Source organism: Rhamphochromis longiceps, linkage group LG18 (assembly GCF_057381845.1).
Source record: "Rhamphochromis longiceps isolate RC_006_pf linkage group LG18, R_longiceps_female_GT1.1, whole genome shotgun sequence".
Lineage (NCBI taxonomy): Eukaryota > Metazoa > Chordata > Actinopteri > Cichliformes > Cichlidae > Rhamphochromis > Rhamphochromis longiceps.
Window position 1 is genome coordinate 2,546,142 of NC_140574.1, and position 27,954 is coordinate 2,574,095.

Here is a 27,954-nt window from a genome sequence, read left to right on the forward strand (position 1 = left end):
CTTTAACAAATATAGTAAACACACTTGGCCTGGCTGAGAATCAATGTTTCCTTGTTATGCAAACAACAAAGTTTTTTGCAGCTGTTTACCTGAAAATGCAGCCAAGGCGTTTTTTAAACAAACATTTCAAACTATTTACAGAACAATCAGCTGTTCTGCATCAAATCTGATGCCACACAAATTATTTGTGCCGCTCCAAAAAATAATTCCTGTCCACTATGAGATGAAGGAGAACATCAGCCTGATACCTGCAGGCCTGACAGCAGGAGATGTGTCACTGCTGTAACACCTGTAACACTCAGCAGGCGCCTCATTGTTCTGACACACACAACAAAACTACTGACTACACTACACACTAACTACACACTAACTACACACTAACTACACACTGACTACACACTAACTACACACTAACTACACACTAACTACACACTAACTACACACTGACTACACACTAACTACACACTAACTACACACTAACTACACACTGACTACACACTAACTACACACTAACTACACACTGACTACACACTAACTACACACTGACTACACACTAACTACACACTAACTACACACTAACTACACACTAACTACACACTGACTACACAAGATTTGTGCTAAACATTGCAAATCTCTCACATCTCCGTCACTCCTAAAACTTCCCCCTCCCTAAACAACTAAATGCCATGTTGCCATATCCTGTTTTGATTGGTCCACATGGTGCATTTTTCCACCAATAGGAAAGGCTGGGAGGGGGGGGGGGGGGGGGGGGTGTCTTTGCTCACAGGCTTTCGAGCGTTTTCCTTATAAAACGCCGTTTTTACCGTTTCTTCCCGCAGTAAATATAAACAACGACAGTATTCAGGAAGAAAAACAAACATTGCAGATATTTTATCATAACTCTGGTTTTACGTGGCCGATCAACACAATTTAAAAACTGGTATAAAGTCCACACTTTTCCCATCAGTTGTTCCGTCTGTCCTGCTCACATCTCCAATGGTTGTGCACGTTGTCATTAACGTGGCTTCACTTTTTGTGCGCAACGCAGATTTTGTGTGCGCAGAGACCGAGCCAGCGCAGCTTAGAGGGAACATTGGTCCTATATAAGAAATATTCTTCTTAAGAAGGCTTTGTGAAAATCATTCCAGACCTATCTACTATTATTTATTTAAAGCCTTTTGGTTATATGATGTTGAGATTTAAATATAGATTTTAAGACTTATTTTCTTATTATATTGTTTTATGTACTTTAATAATGAAGGTTTGTACAGCAAGGCCCCTTTAGACTCATAAACTAAGTGCTCAGCCAGACTGAAAAGCAGGAAGTTAGTGTAGAGCTATAAAAGTATATTAATAAATACAGGAAGCCAGACAGAAAAGAGGAACTTGTACCATAAAAGGAGTGTTTGTATCGAAACTGTGTGACGTGTAAAGTACCAAAATAACACCTATATGTGAGACGTTTTTAAATTCTAATGTTAGAGTTTCTGCAACTAGCTTTGGGGCTGTGCAGGGCTCTCTCTCTCTCTCTCTCTCTTCTGGAAGATGATTGAATAAAAAGAAATATAAATGTTTTGACCACTATGAGTCGGGTTTTCTCTGTTCTATCACGGGGACAAAAGGATCGGGTTTTAATAAGACCTACCTCGGCTCTTGTGCAGGTGAAACCAAAGGGAAGATTTGCTTCACCATATTTTCTGGTCTTTGGCTTAGAATGAAGTTGGTTTGGAAACATATTCAACGATGTTTCATCTCCTGCTTTGCGTTTCTGTGGGCGCCCCGTGCTAGCAGTGTCCAAGCGTTTTGTTTTTTCCCCCCTTTTCATTCTGCGCCCCACCTGCAATGGCTCTGCTCCCCCCCTAGGGGGCGGGCCCCACACTTTGGGAAGGTCTGCTCTAGCAGATCATTACATGAAGGAACCTGTTAAACACAAGCACGTCCATGCTCACAGGTGTACACACGGGTGCTCACACACACAAACTACACCCTTTTTGGCTCCTACCTCAAAGCACACTGTTCGCTGTCGATCTTACGTGCTGCACAATAATGTTTAACATTTAGTATTTACTGTCATATTCCCATAGTTCATCGTGATGTTGTTTATTATGTTGCTCTCGTTTTCTTTGCTTCTCTTTTTTCTTTCTCAACAGCTGATCCAGGTGATTGATATGTATATTTTTTGTCTGTTTGTTTTGTTCCTCTTCCCCACTGTTTTTCTTTCCCTCTTTCTTTCTCCCTTTTCTTTTCCCCAGTCAAGTCTGTCCCGTGTGTAGCAAGTGAAAATAAAATAAAATAAAATAAACAATAAAAGCAAAGGCTGGGATGGTCCAAGTGCCAAACAGCCCTGGTGGAGTGAGGAGCTGTAGAGAGAAGCAGATGCTCTGTTTATATTCTTTTTTTTTTATTATTATCTTTATTATTATCTTATTATTACCTTTTTACATTTTCTTTGCTGTCACATTTTAACTTATAATTGAAAAATAAAGAAGACAAAAAAAGAAGAGAAAAGAAAAGAAGAAAAAAACAAAAAAAACCCCAAAAAAACAACAACAAACAAACAAACAAAAAAAAAAAACTAGGGTTAGGAGGCAGGTAGGTTTACATAGTACTCAGGGTTGTAACATCATACGCAAAATCACACCTCATATGCTTAACATAGTCTGTCCATTTAGACCATATTCCGTAGACGGTATCCCTCTGAAGTTTAAGAGAAAATGACACTTTTTCCATCCTATAGATCTCTTGTACAGAATGGATCCAGTCTTCTATCGTTGGTGGTTCAGGCTTAAGCCATCTTCTCGTAAGAGGCTTTTTACTTGCGGCCAGAAGGATATACAGGAGTCTTCCGTCGTTGGAATTCAGTTTATCCACTGGTGCATTGCACAAAAACATGGTCTCAAAAGTTGAAGGAAAAACAAATGAAAAAACATTTTGTAAATGATCATGGATTAGAGACCAATACTGGCGAATAACTTTACAGTCCCAAAAGATGTGGAAATGGTTAGCTCCATCTCCCCCACATCTCCAACATTTATCACCAATTCCTCGATATCTTTGTTGAGCAGGGGTAATGAAAAATCTCAAAATGTTTTTCCAGCTAAATTCACGCCAAACATTAGACCCAGTGGTAGCCCACTGTATCTCGCATGCGTGAGCCCAACACTTCTCTGTAATTGACAAATTACCCTCCTTTTCCCACTTCGCTTTAATATACAGAGTGCTGTCGTTTTTACACCGCCGGATGCTGTTATATAGTTTAGAAATAATTTTACTTTGCACTTCAGATTTGGTTAGTAATAAGAATGTTTCTACAAATTGTAATTCGTTTAGGTTCACTTTTAAGTTTTGATTAAAATAATTTCTGATCTGTAGATATCTAAAAAAAGCATGAGATCCCAAGTCATGTTTGCTCCTTAAAGATTCAAAGCTTTGAAATGCACCCTTATGGACAAATGAATAATAATTGGTTAAACCTTTTAAAATCCAGTTTTTGAATCTATTATCATATTGATTTGGAGTAAAATCTGAATCATATGCACACCATCTTAAAACCTTAGAGGCATTTTCCAAACCACCAATTTTTATTACTTCTTTCCAAGCTGATATCATTATTTGTAGTATAGGTTTATCTGCCATATGTATTTTATTCTGCAATTTTATGTCCGATAGTAAAGCTCTGTTTATATTCTAAAAATGTTTTAAGCTTGTTTCAAAGATTCTGTGCAGCAGCTTTAAATGTTTTCCAAAAGCACACAGACACTTATCAGTGTTTCTCACACTTTTCACAGTGACTGAGAAAATGTCAAGCTCTCCCAAGTAGCACTATGAAAGCATGAAACTCATAAATCTTACAACACAAAATTGCAATCTGTTTCTAAAATGAAAAGTCACATTGGTTAAAATAAAATACAAACTGTGCAGAGCCATAGTAGAATCTGCAGTAAAGATCTTTTCATACATTGTAGAGATTGTACCAAAGGCAGAGGTTCCTCCATTTCTATAATTCTTTTATCATTATTTTGTACATTCGTAGATTTCAAGGATTCTTCTGTTTTTGCAGTGTATTTTTATGTACCCGTGTACCTATTATGTACCTATTATACACACACATGAAAAGTGAATCTCTGTCCAAAAATGCACTCAGTTTACTTTTGACTCACTGTGAGCATCATTCATTATTCTCCCAGTAATTAAGGTTAGGATTTGTATTTTTTTATTCCAATCCATTCTTCTTTTGCAGCATTTAAATAACCTTTATCAGATTTGATGGTTTTGTTACAGACTTTTCAAAATGTGGGATTAAATTGTGTTAAAATGTACAAAACAGTGATGTCATGTTTTGTGACGAGGACCGAGGCACAGAGAGACTTGATGAATTTAAGAATCTTATGATTTAATAAAGAAATTTGCAGACTTGCACAGAGATGGTAAAATTATGATGCCTGATAACGGAGACGAAGACAACAGATGACGAGGACAGAGAGGAACAGGGGTTTAAATGCACCAAGGAGACAGTCAGAGAGAACTCGGGACAACTGGAGACATTTAAGGATGCAGGGACTGACAGAGACGGTCTCAAACTCCTCCGAGTAAAGTTTGTTGCCTGGCTGGTCAGCTCTCTGGGTGCTCAGCACCCTCAAAGCTCTGATCCTAGCAGCGCCCTGATAGCTGATAAACATTTACTGTGTTTTATGAAGCAACTAAATTACAGAAAAATTACAGGAAAGTAAACAAAAAGTAAAATTACACTTTTTAAATAAAAGCATAAAAATCAACACAATAAAAAGTCCATAAACATCAACATCAGGAGTCACTGAGAAAATAAACGTAATATTAGATCAAAGTTAAAGAATATAAAGAAGCTGAAAACAAAAAGTTACAGGTTGAACATTGTAAAGTCCAATAAAATATAATCACACTTCTATGTTAAAGATAAACCAGTTTTAAAATGAGATCTTATCAGGAAGCAAACAGTAAATATGAGGGTTTTTACGTGTTGTTTGTCTTCATCGACTGAGTTCAGATCTTTATCGTCTCAGTTCAAACTGGTCTCGACCTTTTCTTTGTTCTTCTTTGTGATCACATGAATGTTCAGTGAAGGAGTTTCTCTCCTTTCTCTATTTTAGCCATGAGCTCTGCTTTTGATTTCATCTCCATCAGAGACTGAACTCGTCTCTTCCAGCCTGGTTTGCCCTCAGATTTCTCTCCTTCCATAAGCATGTCGATGTACTCTGGAGTGGACAGAGGGTTTGGCTTCAGTGCTATCTCTTTGAGTCTGTTCAGACACTTAGAAGATTTCTCCATCAGTTTCATCACTTCAACCTGTAAACTTTCATATTTAGCCTGAGGTTTTACAGCAAATATCTTCTCCATTCCCAGGCTTCGCCTAAGTTTATCACTCGTCTCTTTTATCTCCGCAATCTTGGCTAACCCAAGTTTCCACTGCAGATTCTGAACTGTAAACTCCAGAATCTTTCTTTCTCTGAGGATTTCCTTTGTCAGTGTCAAGCTTTTAGTTTCTATTTTATTCAGAGCAACAAAAAACCTTTTCATGCTTTTTGTCCCCATCTCCCAAAACATCTGATCAAAGTCTCCTTCATCATCATCATCACTCATTCTGTCTCCTTCAGCTGATTTGTTATTTGCAAACAGCGCTGAGTTATTGAATTTGAAGTGAGCCGGCAGCCCGTCTTTTGTTTTAGGACATGGGACTCCTGCAGCATTGATCGCCTCTAGAACTGGAGGTCGCTGACCATCTGCAAATGTCACCAGGATCCTGATGTTTTCTGCCACATTTTTGCCAAAGATTGAGAGCACTGAATCAAACACATATTTCTGTGCTGCTGTGATTCGTGCTAAAGCAGCCTGAGCTACAAAACACACAGCATCGATTTCACTGACACCATGTGAGGAAGTGAAGAGATTATGTAGCTGCTCTGTGATCTCTCTGTCTCTTTCTATGCCTCTTGTATCTCCAAAGCCTGGAGTGTCAATAATGGTCAGAGAGAACGGGATTTTGAATCCATCCTGGTGGTTGATTTTGTAAACAGTGACTTCAGAGGTCTGACTGTGAGCTTGTGATGTTGGCTGATCCTCATTAATGAATTTAAACCTGAAACTGTCCTCCCACTCTACACCAACAATGTAGTTGATCATCCCATCGATCAGAGTGGACTTTCCTGATCCTGTCGCTCCAAAAAGCATTATTGTACGATTCTGCCTCGTGCTTTCCTCTCCAAAGTTAAACTTCCTGCATCCATATATGTTCATGTGTTCTTCTGTCAGAGGCAGTTTGTAAACTGAGGAAGAATCTGATTTGATCTTTTTACTTTTACGTCTGAGAAGTTCTGCGAGGCGGTTAAATGTTGTGTAGACTTTAACAGTGATGCTTTCTTTGCTTCTTCCAGCTGAACCACAATCACATCTGACCCTGACTGCATATTCTGTCTCTGTCTGAAGACCTGAAAGGATCGCATTTTCACCTGCTGACTCTGTTTGGTTCCACTGCAGAGCTTCCTCATTATCATCTGTTTTTGAATACTCCACAATGTAACCCAATATCTGCACATCCTCTCCGAGCTCAGCAGGCTTCTCCCAGCTCACTGATATCTCAGTTAAATTTGGTTCAAGTCGAGGTTTTCCAGGAGGGCTGCAGGGAAAGGTTTTAATAGAAACTTGATTATCCGGCCCGACACCTGCTGAGGTCACTGCTCTGCATCTGAACACATACTCTGTGTTTGGCTTCAGATCTCTCACTGTGACTTCTTCAGCCTTTGCTTCTGTCTTCTGCTGCCATCCATCCTCTCCACTGACACAGTACTCAACAGAGTAGGAGGTGATGTTCTCTGCTCCAAATCTGGGTGGAGAAATCTTCAGTGTCACACTGTTGTGGTTTATGTCAGCTGCAGTCACAGTTTCAGGCTTTGAAGGAGGCTCAAAGTTCTCACTGACAGCAAATCCACCTTCATAAAGGTGGATGCTGGAACCTTCCTGGGTCTCATTAGTTAACCCCACTGTCAGGAACTTCATGTTCTTGTTCTCCTTGTTGGCCTCTGCAAAATCACTGAAGAGTTTTGCTTTCTTCCTCATTTCAGCCGCTACTTCTTTTGAGGCGTACCATTGTTCCTTCTCTACATCATGAGTGTGAGGATCTTGAAGGTCTGGGTTGGTTTTTCCTTTTAAGTATCTTGATAAAGCTGAGAGGTACGGTTCATCCTTTCCCAGAGAGGTGAAAACAAAACACACAACATGCTCTGCACTCAGACTTTCCTTGTACAGATCATTTTGAGACGAGATGATTTTGGTGTTTTTCAACATCTTGGTAAAAGACATTAAAGTGTAGATTTCTCTCTCTTTACAATCCATCCACTCGTTCAGGTTTTTGCTGCTGAAAGGTGAAGAATGTCTCTTCTTCAGGATCTCTGCAAGCTCAGCTTCCTCTTCTCCTCCTCCTCGGATTGATGGAAGCTTCTTGGCCAAAGTCTGTTGGAATTCCAGCTTGAACTCAGAGCACATTTCTTTGAAACTTTTAAGCTTTTTACCAATCTGTGGGAACTGCTGTGCAGAGCTGGTTCCCAGTACATCATTGTTCCTCATTTCCACCTCACTGAAGTCCTCCAGGACTGTCTGTGCTTCTTGAACTAATCCTGTACTGATCTGACGGACGAGTTTAGCAGCAGAAGAATCTAAAGCTGTCAGTGGCAGCAGCCAGACCTTCACTGGTACAGCTTTGTCTCCCAGTAATCCTGGCAGGCTTTGGTAGACTGTTATTGCATCTTGAAAGGTTATTGGTGGTTTTGGAAGACAGAAGTCTCCATAAAACCTGCAGGAGAATTTATGAACACTTTCTTTGTCCTTGTCTTCCATCTTCAGGGAACCTTCACCCTCTACAGAAAGTAAGGGAATCTTCTTGATGATCACCTTCAAGTTGCCCTGAACATCTTGATGATTTTCCTGTTCAGAAACTTCACGGTCAAACACAAAGAAAGCTTGTGCTCCATAAAGAATAGCTGTGACTACATGTGTTGCTAAGCCTTGATCAAAAACATATGGATGCTTCACGTTTCCTCTTCCAAGATGATTCATGGACAGCTCCTGGATCTTTGTGGTTGCCTTGAACTTCAGTGTTACTCTGGCCTGATTTCTGGAAGATTTACTATCATTCAGATATTTGGCAGATCCATCAACCTGAACCAGTCCACCCAGGAAACTTGCCTTCAGTGAAGCATCAACATTTAGAGCTGAAGATTTGTCTGAAATTGATTCAGATGCAACAATTTCAAAATCATTAGAGGCCTGCGGTCTTTCTCCAACATCTTTCATCAGGTCATCACGATCCCACAGAGTCATTCCTGCAAAAGAAGAAGCAACAAAAGTACTACCAGGACTCCATCAATTAAATCACACTCTAAAATAAATGTTAAAAAATGATTTTAAAAAATGTGAATTTTAAAATAAATACACAGAGCGGTGTGTTTCTATGAGCAAACTTGTCAAACTTTTGCTGTTGATTTCATGATTTTCCTTGTTTTGTTTTTTCATCTCTTTTTGTGATATTCACCAAAATGAAATCAAAATAGTAAATGAAGCACAAATCTTTTGTTTGTCTGGATGAACCAGATTAACTGAGTTCTTTCAGATGAAGAGTTCAGGCTCTGCATCTGAGTTTTCAGTATTTAAGATAATGACAGTAATAATATCAAAAATGGCAGCTTGGATTTTCGTGAGGGAAACGTTCTAATAACTAATTTAGTGACGCCACTGTCAAAAGACTGCATGTCACTGATCAGCCAATCAGTGACATGCAGTTGGTACAAAAAAAGTATCTGGTACCAGGTATTACCAGCTAATGATGAAATCGTAAAGACTGAGTCGACTCAAGCCAACCTGAGTAGCTCCAAATGGAAAAGCGCTCTAAGAGTTGGAGCGGGTTTCCAGGTGTTGCATCATGGCTGCCAACTTGTTTTAATAGTGACTGACTTTACTCATGAGGATCAGGGAAGATGTTCTTATCTTTATGTTATCTTTAGGCCCTGTCAGTTGCACATTGATTACAGCAGTTAGTTAGAGCTTGTTTTTGTTTTGTTTTTTCTTTTACAAAAAGGCATAAATAGAAGTCAGAAGCAGGAATAATAAAACCTCGGCTGTTTCCACAGGACTTCAAACACTAATCTGCTAGAATCCAACAACTTCGAGCAAGCAGCAGGTTTTAATTCTGTTTGAAGGCTCAGTTTGAACCTTCTTTGAGAATTGTAAAAATAAAAATTAGCAGGACAAAGGAACAGTCCGGATCACTTTAACACAACTGGGTGCAGTTAAAACCACGAGGCAACCTGTGGAGCTGAAACTTGGAAATGTTAAACACTACAGTTCCTCTGGGTGCCACAAGGCTCCAAAAGGGAGTTAGTCCCAACAGACAGTGACGGTTCTAGCCTGTTTGGCGCCCTGGGCGAAGACTCCCTCTGGCGCGCCAGTTGGTTGTTTAGGGAGAAGGGGAAGTTTTTAGGAGTGACACCCACAACGGAAAGCGGGTATCACTATGTGAGACATTAGTGATGTTTAGCGTGTTTGGAGGCTGTAGTTAGTGTGTTGTGTAGTTATTGTTTTGTATTGTGTGTCAGTTATACTGCTGAATTTCATATTTGCTCTAAAAAAGCCGTCAAAGGCAGATTCCAGTGTAAACGCTGTTCCCACATGGAAAACTGGACTGATGCACCTCCTGCTGTCAGACCTGCAGGTTTAGGCCTGTGCTGTTCTCCTCTGTCTTATACTGAACACAAACTACATTTTTTGGACTGGCACAAATAATTTGTGTGCCTTCTTCTTTGATGCAGCACAGCTGATTGTTCTGTAAATAGATTTAAATGGTTATATAAAAAACGCCTGAGGTCTTGGCTGCACTTTTTAGGTAAATAGTACCATATAACTTTGTTGTTTGCAAAACTGGTGCATAATTTTTTAGAAATGTACAATTTCTATTTGCATTTCAAGCTATGAAAATGATTCGTTAAACATGTTTGTGGGTTTTACAGTAAAAAATATAACTTTTTTTTACTCGGATTTTGAATTTCCTGTCTGAGTTTAGATCAACTGTGCTAATATAGTATACTAAAATGAAAAAATAACTCAAATTTCAGATATTTGAGGTTGTGCTGAAAACAATGATACCAAACAAGGCAAGAAAAACATATTTTAAAGGTGAAATATAGAGGTAAAATTAAAAGTAGTCAAAAACAGCCAATTATACCATGGACCCCAGAGGGTTAACATAGAACTTTTGTCGGAACCATACTGAATTTCACCAGAGAAACACACACACACATATGAAGAGAGAGAGAGTATGCATTGTATTGTAACGATGGTTAAGTGTTATTGTACAGTGACATGTTGGTTATATCTGCACACTGTTGTTGTTCCTTTAAGATTCATGTTTGGTTGTGCTGCAGGAAGTAGGGAGGGTGGTGTAGAGGAAGGGGAGGGGGGACCTGGTTGTTCGGTGTTATGTGTGTGTGCCAGGCTGAAGAGAGGTGTAGCACGAGGGCGCTCTCCCCTGAGTTAGCAACCCGCTTGCTTATGTGCCTAATAAACGGACAAACTGAGACCCAACCGTCTGGTTCTTGTGAACGTTACATTGGTGTCAGAAGTGAAGAAAGAAAAAAGAACCCCAGAACGCCCGACACCCTGTTGCTGGCGACGCTTGCCGTTACGAGACGAGGATGTTGCCGGGCAGGATTAAGAAGGAGACGGAGGAGAGGGAGGTTCGTCCGCGCGCGCCCGCTCATGGAGTGAGGGAAACGGCGCTGCGGCTGTCTGCCGAGGCTGGATTTTCTCCAGGTTTGACTAGGCTTGGGAACTGTTCGCACAGCGGCCGCGATTCCGGCGGGAAGGAGTCGACCTCGCTTGGCGCGCCGTCACGTGATGTAAACAAACATGGCGGCGCCCAGCAAGCTGCAGCGAATATAAAAACGCCTAAGTTCAGCGGCAAGACGCCATGGGAAGTGTTTATCGCACAGTTCGAGCTGTTAGCTGTTGCAGCTGGCTGGTCTGAGGAACATAAAGCTCTCCAATTGGCTTTGTGCCGTGTGAGGATGCAGCTGCATGCCTGCTGCTGCTGACCGAGGAGCAGAGGGGAGATTATAATGCTCTGGTCGGAGCACTTCAGAGGCGCTTCGGGCAGTATAACCAACCAGTGCTGCTGAGGTCGGAGTTCCACAACAGACGCAGATTGCCAGGTGAGCCCCTCCGCATTTTGGCCCATGAAGTCGAGTGCCTTTGCCGGAGGGCGTATGACAGCATGCCACCATCAGTGCAGGCGGAGTTAGCTCGGGACCAGTTCCTGCAGGCCCTGAGCCCTAAAGAGCTCCGTATGCAAACTCAGCTTGCTCAGCCGGCCACACTCAGTGCAGCCCTGGAGCTAGCGTTGGAGAGGGAGATGCTTGCAGGATCCTCTGGGGGCGCTGATGACGCACACGTGGTGAGGGCTGTGTCAGCACCTGTGGAACAGATGGAGATGCCAGCGGGCCTGTGCAGTTGGACAAGTCGGACACCTCATCAGGCAGTGCCCCAAGCTTGCAGCGGTTCAGGGAAACGCCCACGGGCCCGTGTAGGTGGAAGTACACGGGCCTGGGAGAACGACATCCCCACACCACCTCCACCCGGTGCGGCCATCGCTGTGGGCTGGACCCAGGTTGACGGCTTTTGCCATGTTCCAGTGACGATTGCGGGGGTGTCCTGTACGGCCCTGCTGGACACGGGGTCCAATGCAACGCTGGTCCGACCCGATGTTGTCCCAACCGGAGCTGCTGTGCAACCGACTAATGTGCAACTTAAGACTGTGACCGGTGATCTGGCCCCAATGAGAGGGAGGGGAGTGTTCCAGTTCAAGGTGGGGGACCTCGGTGTGTCTTATGCTGCCTGGGTGGCTGACGTGAAGGACGCCTGCATCCTTGGGCTGGATTTTTTACGAGCCATTGGTGGTGTACTGGACTTAGGCAAAGGATTCCTCGTACTCCCTGATGGGAAGAAGGTGCCGCTTATTCCTCCCCCGGTCTGCACAGCATCTGCCGCGGCGTCCACCTCCACCGCAGAGACCCCTACAGACCCGCCAGCAGAACAGCAGGCGGAGGAGGAGGAGAGGCTCTCAGCAGTGAGGAGTATCTGGTCAAAGAACTGTGAGGGGCTGACTCCACAGCAGGAAGAGAGTCTATGGCAGGTACTAAAAGAGTTTAGTGACATTTTTGCCCTGAAAGAAAGTGGTGTTGGCTTGACACACTTGGTAGAGCACATCATTGAGACCGGGGATGCCCAGCCTATTAAAGTGCGCCCCCGCCGCCTGCCCCTGGCTCATCAGGAGGCTGCGGACAGAGAGTTGTGTGAAATGATGAAGGCGGGCATCATAGAGCCATCTGATAGCCCGTGGGCCTCCGCGGTGGTGATGGTGCCTAAGAAAAAAAGTCCTAGGATGCGTTTCTGTGTGGACTACAGACCACTCAACAAAGTGACGAAGAAGGACTCTTACCCCCTTCCCAGGATTGATGAGTCTCTCGACTTAGTAGCCGGGTCCTCCTGGTTCTCCACCCTGGACCTGCGGAGTGGCTACTGGCAGGTGCCACTGTCCCCGGAATCCAGACCGAAGACAGCCTTCTGCACTAACAGGGGACTATGGCAGTTCAAAGTCCTGAGCTTTGGTCTTTGCAACGCTCCTGCGACCTTCGAGAGGCTTATGGACAGTGTGCTGGCTGGCGTCCCACGGCAATGGTGTCTGGTTTACCTGGATGATCTTCTAGTACACGGGAGCTCCTTTGATGCTGCCCTGGATGCCCTGAGACAAGTGTTGGAGAGGGTGGCGGCTGCAGGCCTGAAGCTGCATCCCGACAAGTGCCACTTCATGAGGAGGGAGGTGGAGTTTCTGGGCCACAAGCTGGGTCGTGAGGGCATCAGCACTTTGGAGGAAAAAATTCACACCATTACCGGGTGGCCCACACCAGCAGACCAGAAACAGCTCAAAAGCTTCCTAGGACTGGCGTCTTATTACAGGAGGTTTGTGAAGGGCTTTTCCTCCATAACCGCACCACTCTTCCACCTGCTGCAGAAGGACCGTGACTTCATCTGGACACAGGACTGTCAGCAGGCGTTCGACACCCTCCGCAGATCGCTGACAGAGTCCCCAGTCCTTGCCCCCCCTGACCCCACCCTGCCTTTTGTCCTGGACACTGACGCAAGTAATGTGGGGCTGGGAGCGGTGTTGTCGCAGGTTGGGCCGAAAGGGGAGAAGGTGGTGGCGTACTTCAGCCGGGTCCTGAACAGGAGTGAGCGGCGCTACTGTGTCACACGACGAGAGCTGTTGGCTGTGGTGGCGGGGGTGAGACACTTTAAGTACTACCTGTGCGGCACAGCATTTGTTATCAGAACTGATCATGCTGCCCTTCAGTGGCTGATGTCTTTCAGGGAGCCAGAGGGACAGGTGGCTCGCTGGCTGGAGGAGCTCCAAGCCTTCAATTTCACTGTGGAGCACAGAGCAGGGACGCACCATTCTAACGCAGACGCCCTCTCTTGCCGCCCATGTGCTGCAGCTGGCTGCCGTTACTGTGAGAAGCGAGAGGAAATAAAGCGGGAACTCACGACAATAGACGGAGCAGCACAGCTCGCCTGCAGGGCTCTTCTGGTGGTGGATGCAGCGGAGTGGAGGGCATGGCAGGAACAAGACACGGACCTGCTGCCGGTCCTGCAGTGGCTGGAGAAGGGGGAGCAACCCCTTTGGGATGAGGTCACTGGGTTTTCCATCTGTACCAGGGGGCTATGGGCCAAGTTTGCAGCTCTCAGGCTGAAGGAGGGGGTGTTGGAGTGTACCTGGAAGGATCCTGCCACGGGGGAGGAGAGGTGGCAGGTTGTGGTGCCAAGGTCGCTGAGGTCAGCTGTGCTGTAAGCCTGCCATGGGAGCACTGGCTCCGGCCACTTTGGGGTCTCCAAGACTCTCCGCCGCCTCCGCCAGGGCTATTACTGGGGTCAACAGCGGAGGGATGTGGAGGACTTTTGCCGCAGCTGTGATGCATGTTCCTCACACAAAGGGCCACAGGACCAGTCCCGGGCTCAGCTTCAGCAGCAACCAGCAGGAGCCCCAATGGAGCGAGTAGCTGTGGACGTCATGGGCCCATTTCCTCGCACATACAGAGGAAACCGCTATGTTCTTGTGGCCATGGACTATTTTACCAAGTGGCCGGAAGCATACGCCGTCCCAGATCAGGAGGCTGAGACTGTCGCTGATGTATTAGTGGAGGGGATGTTCAGCCGCTTTGGAACAGCAGAGATCCTCCACAGTGACCAGGGGCGTAACTTTGAGTCCAAGGTTTTTGCTGCCATGTGCGAACGCCTTGGGATTAAGAAGACCCGCACCACCCCACTTCACCCCCAAAGCGATGGGCTGGTGGAAAGGTTTAACAGGACGCTGGCCCAGCAGCTAGCCATCCTTACCTCAGAACACCAACGGGACTGGGATTACCATCTTCCCCTTACCCTCATGGCCTACAGGTCGGCAGTGCAGGACTCCACCCAATGTACGCCTGCCCTGCTCATGTTAGGGAGAGAGCTGAGAACTCCTGCAGAGTTGGCTTTTGGGAAGCCCCCGGACGCGCCAGAGGCACCACCGGGCCGGGACTACGCAAGGAAGCTGCAGGACCGGCTGGATTCTGCACATTCCTACGCCCGAGAGCAGCTGGCGAAGGCAGGCCTGCGCCAAAAGAGGAATTACGACATCACCACTAAGGGGAGGCACTTCCGTGCTGGGGAGCTGGTGTGGGTCTACAGCCCAAAGAGGAGGAAGGGACGGTGTCCTAAACTGGATAGCAGCTGGGTGGGGCCTTGCAGCGTCCTAGAGCGAGTGGGGGAAGTTGTTTACAGGGTGCAGTTGCCTCCTAGGGGGAGGATAGTAGCGCTGCACAGAGACCGGATGGCCCCCTACAGAGGGCAGTCCCTCCCCTCCTTTCCAGAGGGACGTGTACAGAGCGTCCATGACCCTGCTCAGAGGGGCCCCCGACCGGGGCTGCGTTCCCCTCCCTCGGACTCTTCACCCCAAAGCCCCGAAGCTCCGCGTCCACCTCAGGGGCTCAGGAGGTCAAGGAGGGAACGTAGGCTACCACCCCGCCTCAGAGACTGTGTCGTTCCCTCGGGGACGAGGAACTTATTGCTGGGGGGGCAGTGTAACGATGGTTAAGTGTTATTCTACAGTGACATGTTGGTTATCTCTGCACGCTGTTGTTGTTCCTTTAAGATTCATGTTTGGTTGTGCTGCAGGAAGTAGGGAGGGTGGTGTAGAGGAAGGGGAGGGGGGACCTGGTTGTTCGGTGTTATGTGTGTGTGCCAGGCTGAAGAGAGGTGTAGCACGAGGGCGCTCTCCCCTGAGTTAGCAACCCGCTTGCTTATGTGCCTAATAAACGGACAAACTGAGACCCAACCGTCTGGTTCTTGTGAATGTTACAGTATGCAAACAGCTACCAGACAGCCATCATAACTCGTCACACAATGAGAACAGGACAAATCAACAACTGACAATGACTAATTAATATTAAAATCTGTAACATAATGTATTGTTTGGAGCTTAGTCTGTTACTGTTGCTATTTTTACCATATCTTCTTGGAGCAACTGTAACTCACATAATTTGCTTAGGGATTAATAAAGTATTCTGATTCTGATTGTTTCAGGATGAGCTGCCATTATCCAATCACACATCTGCTTACCTGCATCTTTTGCTCGTTTCTCCTCCTCTTCTTTTCTCTTTTTTCTAAACTGAGCACCTGATGGCTTTGAACCCAGGATTCAAATCATTAATCCATAATGAGCTTGGATTTACAACAGTATGAATGAAATGTGCTCTATTTGGAAGCAGCAGGGCCCCCTCCCCTTTCCACGGGTTGTGTGTGAGACTTTAAATCATCAAACTATAAATTATACATTTTAAATTGTTATTGATCCCTTTACCCCGAGTCCTAAAGTGTATATTTATTTTCTTACTCTTCTTATATATATTGTTTGTTTACTTGCACTGCTGTAACTGGAGCCTCGTCGTCTCGTCTCTCTATCTACTGGACTGTAGCGGAGATGACAATAAAGTTTACTTTGACTTCAGCAGCGAGCAGGCGCACCGAGGAAAAACAAACTATAAGTCTGTATCATAATGTCTGGTGTTTTCGTGTTTGTTGGTTTGTTATTACTTTGTTTTATTGGTTATTAGTATTGTATTGTAGATCAGCTTGTTAGTGTCGGTAATCGTGGTTGTAGGTATTGTCCGTAGTAAAAGTAGCCACGGGTGAATTATTTTATAACACGTATCTGATACTGGAGTTAGGGGCGTGGCTACTTTTACTGGCAGAAAGGCTGGAGTGATGGGAACCTGTTTGGGCTCACATCTGCTGCTTCAGCTGATGGTCTTTATGGTCTACAGTGACCCCTTGTGGACATTGTTAAATACCTCTGTGTTGAGTAGATGATGTGTTGTGATTGTTTCTTAGTTACTTTTGACTCTACTGATTACAGAATTGCCTGTTTCTGTTTCCAGAAAACCATGCTCATAGTCACATATACCGTATCTTCTACAACTGTAAGTTCACGTATGGCTGCACTGCATTTGGATTAAGCCTGGCAAGCTCTGATGTAACCAATTCTTCTGTGGAACTTAAAGAAAATTAACTCAAGTCCTGGACTGCTGCCGTCATCAACAGAAGACTTAGGCCAGACTTATATATATATTATTCTACAGTCGACTGGCTTTAAAAAACGAAAGTTTGTGATGCATAAAGAATTTTTACATGTGAATTCTTACCAGTGACGAGCGAGTCACTGCGACAGTCGTACAGCATCCCGACGCTGAAAGGCCGACCGAGCGCTGCCACCTCCATCTCACCTGATGTACCGTCCATTCTTCAGTCTAACCTGGAAAACACAGAAAAATTTTGAGGATGTTTTTCTGGTTCTTCTGCTGTCCAGCTGTTTGTTTTTATACCCATTACTATAACTGACAACATCTGGAATAGTTCCACCTGGCACCTCCTGGGTGAGACAGTGACAGTGTAGTAGGTTGTAAAATGCTGCACGTTCAGTTTTACGGAAACAAACTGTTTCTGTTTATGACTGTCAATAACACCTCTTATATATTTACATACTTGTGGTGTAATCTGTTTGAGTATAACCTGTTTTATTGTGAAAGGGGGTTCTGAAACAGGAAGTAGACAATAAAGGTCGGAGTTTGAGTGCTCTACAAGGTGTCGCTTGAATCCTTGCCTAAAACCACGACTTGGTGTCAGAAGTGGGATTGCAGTAAGAGCCTTGTCATCGGGGAGTGACAGCAAGCGGCTTTGGGAGCGGTAAAGAGTTTTTCCTCCAGACGATAAGATGTCGGACGAAGAAGCGGGAGCTAGCGCAACAGCTACACAGCCTCGCACGTCACCGCCCCACCAGCAAGCTAACGGCAGCTATAATGCTAACGCCAACTTACCCCCGAATGCCACATTCACCATCCAGCCTCCCGAGCTGTTTGATTTCTCAAAGCCACAGCAATGGGAAAAGTGGATAAGGAGGTTTGAAAGATTTCGACTTGCAAGCAACCTGCACCTTAGCTCAGAGGCTAACCAGGTGAACACACTCATCTACTGCATGGGGGATGAAGCAGATGATATCCTCCGAGGGCAACCTTTATCGGACATACTGCTTTGTACTGCTGCCTTTGTAAGAGACACTTTGGATACGTACTTTGTTCCCAGGAAAAACATTATCTATGAGAGAGCCCGCTTTAATCAAAGAACACAGCAAGCTAATGAGACTGTTGACTCGTTTGTCACCGCACTTTATGCTTTAGCTGAAAACTGTAGTTATGGTGCACTGCACGATGAGTTAATAAGAGATCGCCTCGTCGTGGGTCTGAGGGACATCAGCTTAGCGGAGAGACTTCAAATCGACAGAGATTTGACATTGGAGAAAGCGGTTAATCAGGCCCGGCAGTCTGAAGTCATCAAAAAACAACAGACAGACATCAGAGGGGAAAATAAGATGGAAATAGATGCTGTGACAGCGAAGCACAGGGAACAAAAGCATTCAACATTCAAACCCCGAAGAGAACGTAAATGCACAACAAAGGACAAAACACCAAATGGGAGATCATGCTACAGGTGTGGGAAAACCTCTGCGCATGGTAAAGGACAATGCCCAGCAAAAGATGCAACATGTCACTCATGTGGTAAAAGAGGACACTTCAGTAAAGTGTGTAAATCTGTTAAATCTGTGCATGTGACAGAAACAGAGAAAAGTGATGATACACCCGTGTTTCTTGGTTCTGTAGACGCAGGTTCAGATCCTTGGTATGCAGACCTTACTATCAGAAACCACAAAGTTAGATTTAAGATGGACACAGGAGCTGACGTCTCTGTTATCCCAGCCCAGATGTATTACTGCATAAACCAAAATGAGACAGAGTTATGTAAACCAGATAGACCATTGTTTGGTCCAGGTGGTACTCCACTTGATGTGTTGGGTATGAGCAGAGAAACAATTTGCAAAGGTGAACAGGAAATACAGGAAAATGTCTACATTATCAAAGATTTGCACATAGCACTGTTAAGCAGGCCAACAAGTGTCAAGCTGAACCTTGTGTGTAGAGCTGACAGTATTGACATGAATGTGTTGAATGAGAACTACCCAAAGCTGTGTCAGGGATTAGGTTTAATGCAACAACCTTATACGATTAAGTTGAAACCCAATGCTGTGCCTTCTTCCCTGGCCGCACCAAGACGGGTCCCCATCCCTTTGTTAGGAAAGGTGAAACGGGAACTGGAAAGAATGGAGTCCATGGGAGTAATCAGCAGAGTTGAAGAACCAACAGAATGGTGTGCAGGTATGGTCCCAGTGCCAACAAAAAACGACTCTGTGCGTATTTGTGTTGACCTCACCCACCTCAATGAAGCAGTGTGCAGAGAAAAGTACATCCTGCCTTCGGTTGAACAGACACTTGGATCCCTGGCGGGAGCAAAAGTCTTCAGTAAGTTAGATGCAAACAGAGGCTTCTGGCAGGTTCCATTGTCACCAGAGTCAGCACACTACACAACATTCATTACACCCTTTGGGCGCTTCCACTTTAACAGACTTCCCTTTGGAATAGCGTCAGCCCCAGAACATTTTCAGCGTAGAATGTCAGTGATCCTTAATGGGCTGCCAGGTGTGGTTTGTCACATGGATGACATCCTCATTTGGGGACAGGATCAGCAGGAGCACAACGCCAGGCTGCACATAGTGCTCAATAAACTCCAAGAGGCCGGTGTCACACTAAACCTGGAGAAATGTGACCTTAGCAAACAGGAAGTGAAGTTCCTCGGACACGTTTTGTCTGCGGAGGGAGTACAGCCAGACCCAGACAAAATTAGAGCGATCACAGCAATGAAAGAGCCGTCAAACGCCAGTGAAGTGCGCAGCTTTCTCGGGATGCTTAACCAATTAGGCAAATTCATCCCAGGACTGGCCGAAAAAGACAAGCCCCTAAGAGACCTGCTCTCGAAGAAAAATCAGTGGGTTTGGAGCTGCGCACAGCAAAAAGCGTTCAATCAGCTGAAAGGCGATCTGACGTCAACTCCCATTCTTGCACTCTATGACCCAAACAAAGAGTTAAAACTGTCTGCAGATGCTTCCTGCAACCCTTAATGCCAAGCCAACTCCCTGAGAGACCATGGCAAAAAGTTGGAGCAGACCTTTTTACGTTTAACAACAGCAACTATGTGCTTCTGGTGGACTACTACTCTAAATTTGTGGAAATAGCCAAACTTACTCCCACAAGATCGGAGGATGTTATAGTGCATCTAAAATCAATCTTTTCCAGACATGGGATTCCAGAGTTTCTCTACAGTGACAATGGACCTCAGTTTTCAAGCCAACAGTTCAAAGACTTTGGAGCAGCTTATGGGTTCAGACATGTAACAAGCAGTCCAAGATTTGCACAAAGCAATGGTGAGGCTGAGTGTCATGTCCAAACTGTGAAAAGTCTGCTAAAGAAAACAAAAGATCTATATCTTGCACTTCTAGCTTACAGAGCAACCCCATTGGCTAATGGATATAGCCCTGCGCAACTACTAATGGGACGAAGACTGCGCACGTCAGTTCCCCAGCTTCCTTCTTTGCTCAATCCCAGCCTGCCCAACAAGGCTACAGTGTTGACAAAAGTGAGAGAGAGAGTGATGAAGGACAGTGTTGCGTACAACAGGAGACATCGTGTGACAGAACTTCCTCCACTCTCACCGGGACAACCAGTATGGATTACAGACACTAGGCGTGAAGGGACTGTCATCTCCTCTCACTCCACACCCCGCTCATACATTGTCGAGACCCCTTCAGGAGCCATCAGGAGAAATAGGCATCACCTCCAGCCATTGCCAGATGCCACACCAAAGTTACAAACCCCAATTACGCCTCTCAGTCCAACAGAGAACGCCCTGCCTGCTTCAAACCTATCGGCGACTACAACTCTGACTCCTAAGACAGAAGACCCAGGTCCTGTCAGAACTAGGGCTGGCAGGGTTGTCAAAAAACCACAAAGACTGGACTTGTGAAAATAAACAAAACAAAAAAGAAAAACATGGGTTTAAAAGTAAAGGAAAAAAGGTTGAAGAGAAAGAAAAGTTTCTATGAAAGGTTCTAAGAAAAAAAAGAGAGTACAGTTTTCATATATGCTGTAAATGTTCTTGTAAGTTTGATGTTTTCAGCGAAAGGAGGATGTGGTGTAATCTGTTTGAGTATAACCTGTTTTATTGTGAAAGGGGGTTCTGAAACAGGAAGTAGACAATAAAGGTCGGCGTTTGAGTGCTCTACAAGGTGTCGCTTGAATCCTTGCCTAAAACCACGACAATATTAAGATAAAACCTTATTACATCAGTAGATGGTGATCCTGCACAGCTGTGGATCCACTGGAAAGCAAACAGCTGCAGGTTCAGGCATTAAAACTCTTTATTGATCCACATCTACTGCAAAGCTTCATTTGAAATGCTTCTAAACACATTTTGTATAGTTTTTCTTCACGAGTATCGTACGTTGGCAGTAGGTCATTTCCAGAAAACTGTTAATCTAAATATTTTTTAATGAAATCGAGTTTATTTTATATAGCACGAAATCACAACAACAGTTACTTCAAAGTGCTTTACATTGTACAGTAAAGACCAGAATAATACAGAGAAAACCCAACAATCAGACCCTCTGGTGTATAAACTATTGCTGTCAGCGTTGATCTCGTCAAAATGACGTTAACCCCATAACCGCATTAACGCGGCAAATATCCGTAAGCAAGTTGACGTGGATCGCCCCATGCGTAGGGCTGCATGGTGCTCACGCGTTTACGAGCTACCGGAGATTTGCCGCGTTAATGTGGTTATGGGGTTAACGTCATTTTGACGAGATCAACGCTGACAGCACTGGTCACTTCATTGTCATTAGTATTTAAACAAATAAAAACCTATATAATAAAAACAAATATATAATGTGCATATCTTTTCAACACTGATGCGAACATATCATACACAATAATATAACAATAGTCCAGTAAATGTAATCAAAGGAGAGTGTGAGTCACTCTCGCTCACACTGCTCCTCTCATTGGTGAGAAGACAGAAAGCTGAAGCTTCAGTGGTCTAAGTCAGTGATTCATCTGCCGGTGGATCACTGACTTCCTGACGGACAGGAAGCAGCATGTGAGGCTGGGAAAGAATGTCTCGGACTCCCGGACCATCAGCACCGGCTCCCCTCAGGGCTGTGTTCTTTCTCCTCTGCTCTTCTCCCTGTACACCAACTGCTGCACCTCCACCCACCAGTCTGTCAAGCTAATCAAGTTTGCAGATGACACCACCGTTATTGGGCTCATCTCTGACGGGGACGAGTCTGCCTACAGGAGGGAGGTTGAACGTCTGGTGTCCTGGTGCAGCCACAACAACCTGGTGCTGAATGCCCAGAAGACAGTGGAGATTATTGTGGACTTCAGGAAGCACACAGCTCCACTCCCCCCCATCATCCTGTCTGACACCCCCATCACCTCTGTGGACTCATTCCGCTTCCTGGGTACCACCATCACCCAGGACCTGAAGTGGGAGCCCACCATCACCTCCGTCATTAAGAAAGCCCAGCAGAGGATGTACTTCCTGAGGCAGCTGAAGAAATTCAACCTGCCAACACGGACGATGATGCAATTCTACACCGCAATCATCGAGTCCATCCTCACCTCCTCCATCACTGTGTGGTATGCTGGAGCCACTATCAGGGACAAACAGAGACTGCAGCGTGTTGTGCGCTCTGCTGAGAAGGTGATTGGCTGCAGACTCCCATCTCTGCAGGACCTATACACCTCCAGGACATTGCGGCGTGCAGCTCGGATCTCAGCTGACCCTTCTCACCCTGGACACAGTCTGTTTGACCTGCTCCCCTCAGGCAGGAGGCTCCGGTCCATTCGCACCAGAACCTCTCGCCATAAGAACAGTTTCTTTCCCTCTGCTGTCGGACACATGAACAATAACCGTATGACTGTTCCCTCCACTAACACATGACCCTACGCTGTGTAACTGCATCATTCCATGTTTGGCACTGATCACCACCTGCACTCATGTATATATCATGTATATATCTATCTACTTAGCACTTTTAATTCTTATTCTTATTTTTATTTTCATGTCTATTTAAACGTAATTTATGACAGTATGTTTGCACTGAAGCACCGCAGCAATTTCCTAATGTTGTAAACCTGCTCAACATTTGGCAATAAAACCCTTTCTGATTCTGATTCTTCTAAACCACAAGGTTGCCAACTGACTGGTTCTTATACAGCACTTTGTATTCTGAGCACTGAAAGTGCTTTGCACAACTTGTCTCATTCACCTGCTCGCACAAGCACTTTTTTTCTATGCAAGTATTTTCTATCTAACATTCATACTCCAGTGGATGCATTGGAGAGCAACTTGATGTTGCCCAAGAATATTTGGCATGCAGACCTGCGGCTTAGTCGGTGACCTCCTGAGTTACAGCCACACCGAGATTGAGAGAGACAGTATTTGAAACTGTAAGAATGACAACAGGCAGTTTAAGCTACAGCGTCTCTACAGCTGATGGACATTTCTTTTATAAAACAGCAGCTCGGAGTTCATTTGGCTGATATAGTTTTGTGGTACGAACGTAATATGCAAATTATATTAAAAAAATGTCTGAACAGGAAATAACCTGAAAATGCCTTGTGACTCACAACAAAAATATTAAAAAAAAATCTTAGCAATGAGGAATCAGGAAGATCTAAAACAAACAAAACAAGTCAAACCACATACTCACAGCAGAATGAAGTCAATAGAAAGGGACACTGGTGAAAATATTGAAAGGAATAGTAGCTCAATGTTTTTAAGAGCAGTGGAAGAGAAAGAGATTTATGACATGATTAGAGGACTTAAGAACAAAACCAGTACAGACTGGAATGATATTGATATGGTAACGGTAAAGACAGTTATTGATGGTATCGTAAAACCATTAAAATATATATTCAACTTGTCGTTTCAAAAAGGAGTTTTTCCACAAAAAATGAAAGTTGCTAAAGTTATTCCCATTTACAAAACCGGTGAAAGACATCATTTTACAAACTATAGACCAGTGTCAATACTCTCCCAGTTCTCTAAGATACTGGAAAAACTTCATAAAAAGATTTGACAGTTTTGTGGAAAAATATGAATTAATGACAGATAGTCAGTATGGGTTCAGAAGCAACAGATCAACAGCTTTGGCACTGATAGATTTAATGGAAAAGATAACGGAATGTATGGATAATAAGAGGTATGCGCTCGGAGTTTTCTTAGATCTAAAGAAGGCGTTTGATACTGTTAATCATGAAATTCTATTAAAAAAACTGGAAAAGTACGGGTTTAGGGGAGTGGTTTTGGAATGGTTAAAAAGCTATGTAGGGAATAGGCAACAATATGTACAAATAAATGAATATAAATCTAATTTGATGGATATAGCTTGTGGAGTACCTCAAGGTTCAGTACTGGGTCCAAAAATGTTTATTATGTACTTAAATGATATCTGCAGAGTATCGGAGATTTTAAAGTTTGTAATATTTGCAGATGACACAAATATACTGTGTTCAGGTGTGGAGTTGCCACAGGTTTTGGGGATGATCACACAGGAATTAACGATATTAAAGAAGTGGTTTGATATAAATAAATTATCATTGAATCTAGATAAAACCAAATTTATGTTGTTTGGAAACCAAAAGAAAAACATCGAAGTAGAAATATGTGTTGACAATGTATATTTAGAAAGAGTAAATGAAATAAAATTTCTTGGGGTGATCATTGACCACAAGCTCTGTTGGAAGCCACACATTACTTATGTTCGGGGGAAATTGGCACGGGGCATTGCCGTCCTGGGAAAGCAAAGCATATGTTGGATCAGAAAGCACTGCACATTTTATACTGTGCTTTACTACTGCCATATATGAGCTACTGTGTAGAGGTCTGGGGAAACACATACAAAAGTAACACACAAACAATAACTATAATACAGAAAAGGGCCATTAGATTAATAAATAATGTAGGGTACAGGGACCATACAAATGCACTCTTTGTCAAAATGCAAGCTATTAAATTCCAAGACTTGGTGAAGCTTAAAACAGCGCAAATAATGTATAAAGTCAGAAATAAATTGCTTCCCAAAGAAATCTGTAAATTGTTCATAGAAAGAGAAGGTGGGTATAACTTAAGAGGGAAATGGAATTTAAAAATACAAAGTGCTAGAACAACTTTAAGAACTATGTCAATCTCAATTGCAGGAGTTAAATTATGGAACAGTCTAACAGAAGAAATAAAAGACAGTCAAAACATAAAACAGTTTAAAGTAAAATATAAAAACCTAATTTTAAATAAGTATAAGAATGAAGAAAACGGGGTTAACCCAGGATGGTAATGTTGCTGGTAATGGTGTTGCGGTTCTTTTTTGGTTGTTTTTTTGTTTTTTTGTTTTGTTTTGGTTTGTTGTTTTTCCATAACTTGTGTATCTGCAAATATACACATTCTGTATTTTTCATATGAAAGAAACTATACTGTGGTGGGGCTTGCTAATTTCTTGTTTTTGATTTATGTATGTTATGTTTTGTTTTACTTCATATGTTTATATGTTTCATATGTTGTTTGTTTAATTTAAGACAAAAAAAAAAATTAAATGAATGAGAGGTAAAACTTGAGGGGGTAGGGACAAATAAGTAAATACTTCAGCCTACTCCTTTTCAAACAAATAATGGAATGATATTTTGTAATGATTGTGAAGGCACATGTTTGAAATGTTTGAAATAAAAATGAACTGAACTGAACTGAACAGCAGAATGAAGTCCCTGACAGGAACACACTCCACCAGCTATTGTTCCTTTGGGAAGGTCAGGAAGAACTCTGATTTCTCAGAAATAGTCTGAGCTTTATGCTGCAGCTTTAACCAGGAGGGAAAACCAGAGAAAAGAAATTTACAAACAGAGCAGCTGGTTTCACACTCAGGACCTTCCACATGTTAGAAAACATGGACGTGCACTAACAACGATGGACACAAATAAATCTGTGAGAGCAAGTTGAGGTTATTCATGTTACTAAGACTGTATTTAAGGAACACCAATTAAATTATATGTGTGAAGTATTTACTTATAAAGTATTGTTGAATTAGTTCTTAAATATATTTCAGTTCTTACTATGTTTCAACTGCTTCAGAAAACGATTCATATAAAATTGGCACCTATTGAGCTTCTCTCGGCCCTTTGAGGTGGAAACATTTTAAAGTAACATTATTGCATGGGCTGCATGTGTATCCTGTTGGTTTGTAACAATTCTGAAATTGAACGTCTGCGATATCGTTCCACCACCGTGACTCCCACAGAGCTGTTAATGACCAGTTACAGAAGCTTCTCTGGTGAAACCTGCAGATTTAGTTCCTCCAAAAACAAAACTGGAAATATTCAGAACAATAAATTTGATGCAGTCTGGTCTCTGGTAAAAACAGTTTCTTTAATGACAACATATTTAACATAAAAACAAAACAAACATAAAACAAACCTGATGGAACTCAAACTTGAATCAAAAGCCAGCATAAAAAGTGAGTTTTAAACGTGATTTGAAACGCTGTATAGACTCTTAAGTACAAATATTGAGTGGCAGATGTTCCAGAGTCTAGGCGCTGCAGCTGTGAAGGCCCCATCTCCTTTATTGGGCTGTACTAAGATCTCAGTGCTCTATTGCGGTTATATGTGTTGAGGAATTTGCTTAAGTAACTGCTCGCCAGATCATTTAAAACTTTGAAAGTAAGTAAAAGCATCTTAAAATCAATACAATATTTTACAGGGAGCCAGTGTAAATTTGCTAAAACTGGAGTGATGAGTTCAGACTTTCTAACACCTGTTGGAAGACATGCAGCAGCATTTTGGGCGAACTGCAAGTGATGGAGAGATGAGTGTTAAAGACCAAAGTAGAGAGAATTGCAGTAGTCCAGTCTAGAGGTGATGAAGTCATAAATGTTTTACTAGGTCTTTAGGAGGAAGATGAGGCTTCGCTTTGGCAATTTCACATAACTGATACAAACTGATTTCGACAACTGTGGACACTTGTTTCTCTAATTTGAAGATCTATCTAAAAACACTCTGAGATTTCTTACAGTGTGGAAGTGATGACAAGCAAGAGGACCGAGCGTATCAGTTAACTTATCCAAAGGGGCATCACTTCCACAAACAATAACTTCAGTCTTATTTTCGTTTAGGGTGAGAAAGGTCTGTTAACTGTCTACATGATGTTAAAGGCCGGTTAAGCAAAGGCTGCAGTGGGACAGAGACATCCATCAGTATTATAAGGTCTTAAATGGTCGATTGCTTCCTTTAAGACTGAAAAATTCCCAGGCTCAAACTGCAGAAAAACAGCAGAGAACGTAGAAGGCAGATCAAGGTCTAACTCTGCCTGTGAATGTGGAGACCTTAAAGATGAGATTTTGATAAATGGAAAATGGACTGGTTCTTTTATAGCACTTTTCTACTCTATCATGTGCACTCAAAGCGCTTTACAGAACTCGTACAGTCATCCAATCACTCCCATTTACACAAGCATTTTTTCCTAAGCTGTTAGCTAGTGCTTCTTAACTAACATTCACACACACATTCATGCTCTGATGGATGCATCGGTAGGCAACTTGGGTTAGTAGTAGTTAGTTAGTAACAGCTGACTCTGTTGTGTTTTCAGTGGCCATGAGTACCATTCACAGAAGGTTCAATTCAATTTTATTTATATAGCGTCAAATCACAACAACAGTCACGTGACTGTTGTTGTGATTTGACAAAGTGAGATTATTTGAAAAAGCTGATGAAGGTAAATGATTTTTAGTAAGAAAATTAAAGGTTTCAACTGTTTTCTGTTATAAGAAAAAAAATACTGACTTGATATGAATACTGATTAAGCGTTTATTCAAAAGATAACTACAGTCAGAAAGCAAATAAAATATGTAACCACAGTACTCACTGCACACAGGAGTTGGTCTCTCAGGTTGTTCTGCCTCTGACGTCTCTGTAAGGAACAAACTTTGCCCGCCTTTGGCTTTTATAGGACATACAGAGAGGAGGGACTGATTTCTCAGGAATGTGTGACCTGCTTCCTCTGTAAACAGGGAGAACCACAAGTCACACTTGTTATACAGGATTTACAAAAAGGAAAGAAAAAGACTTTTGAGAACAGCTTAAGCACCCACACTGTGTTATTGCAGTTTAAATTTATTCATGCTTAGTTCATACATATACATGTCTCATTCTTGAAACTTTCTCATACTCTTTTCAATTTAAAGTTCAGTTTTATATGAATATACACACATGTATTTGCTGTTTTAGACTTGTAACTTTAACTTTTTAATTTTGAACGAGGGAAGATTTATTTGTAATCCTGAGCTGCTGC

At 43.3% G+C, this 27,954-nt stretch overlaps 2 protein-coding genes across 2 annotated transcripts in view; both read right to left on the minus strand.

The window, feature by feature from the left end:
* Positions 1 to 27,954, minus strand: part of LOC146647398 (uncharacterized) — a 65,399-nt gene that overhangs the window by 20,571 nt on the left and 16,874 nt on the right. The window lies entirely within an intron of this gene.
* On the minus strand, positions 5,092 to 27,554 carry LOC146647399 (uncharacterized). Its single transcript, XM_085389971.1, has 4 exons — positions 27,529 to 27,554; positions 25,362 to 25,468; positions 16,815 to 16,924; positions 5,092 to 8,351 (listed from the first exon to the last, which is right to left on the minus strand). Exons 3-4 carry the CDS (start codon positions 16,909 to 16,911, stop codon positions 5,092 to 5,094), a joined length of 3,357 nt encoding a protein of 1,118 aa, XP_085246097.1. The 5' UTR covers positions 16,912 to 16,924; positions 25,362 to 25,468; positions 27,529 to 27,554.

Coding starts and splice junctions, on each gene's coding strand:
- LOC146647399 (XM_085389971.1), bottom strand. CDS start 16,911: ATGGACGGTACATCAGGTGAGATGGAGGTGGCAGCGCTCGGTCGGCCT. Junction 8,352..16,814: donor CAGTGACTCGCTCGTCACTG/GTAAGAATTCAC, acceptor CTTCTTTTGCAG/GAATGACTCTGTGGGATCGT.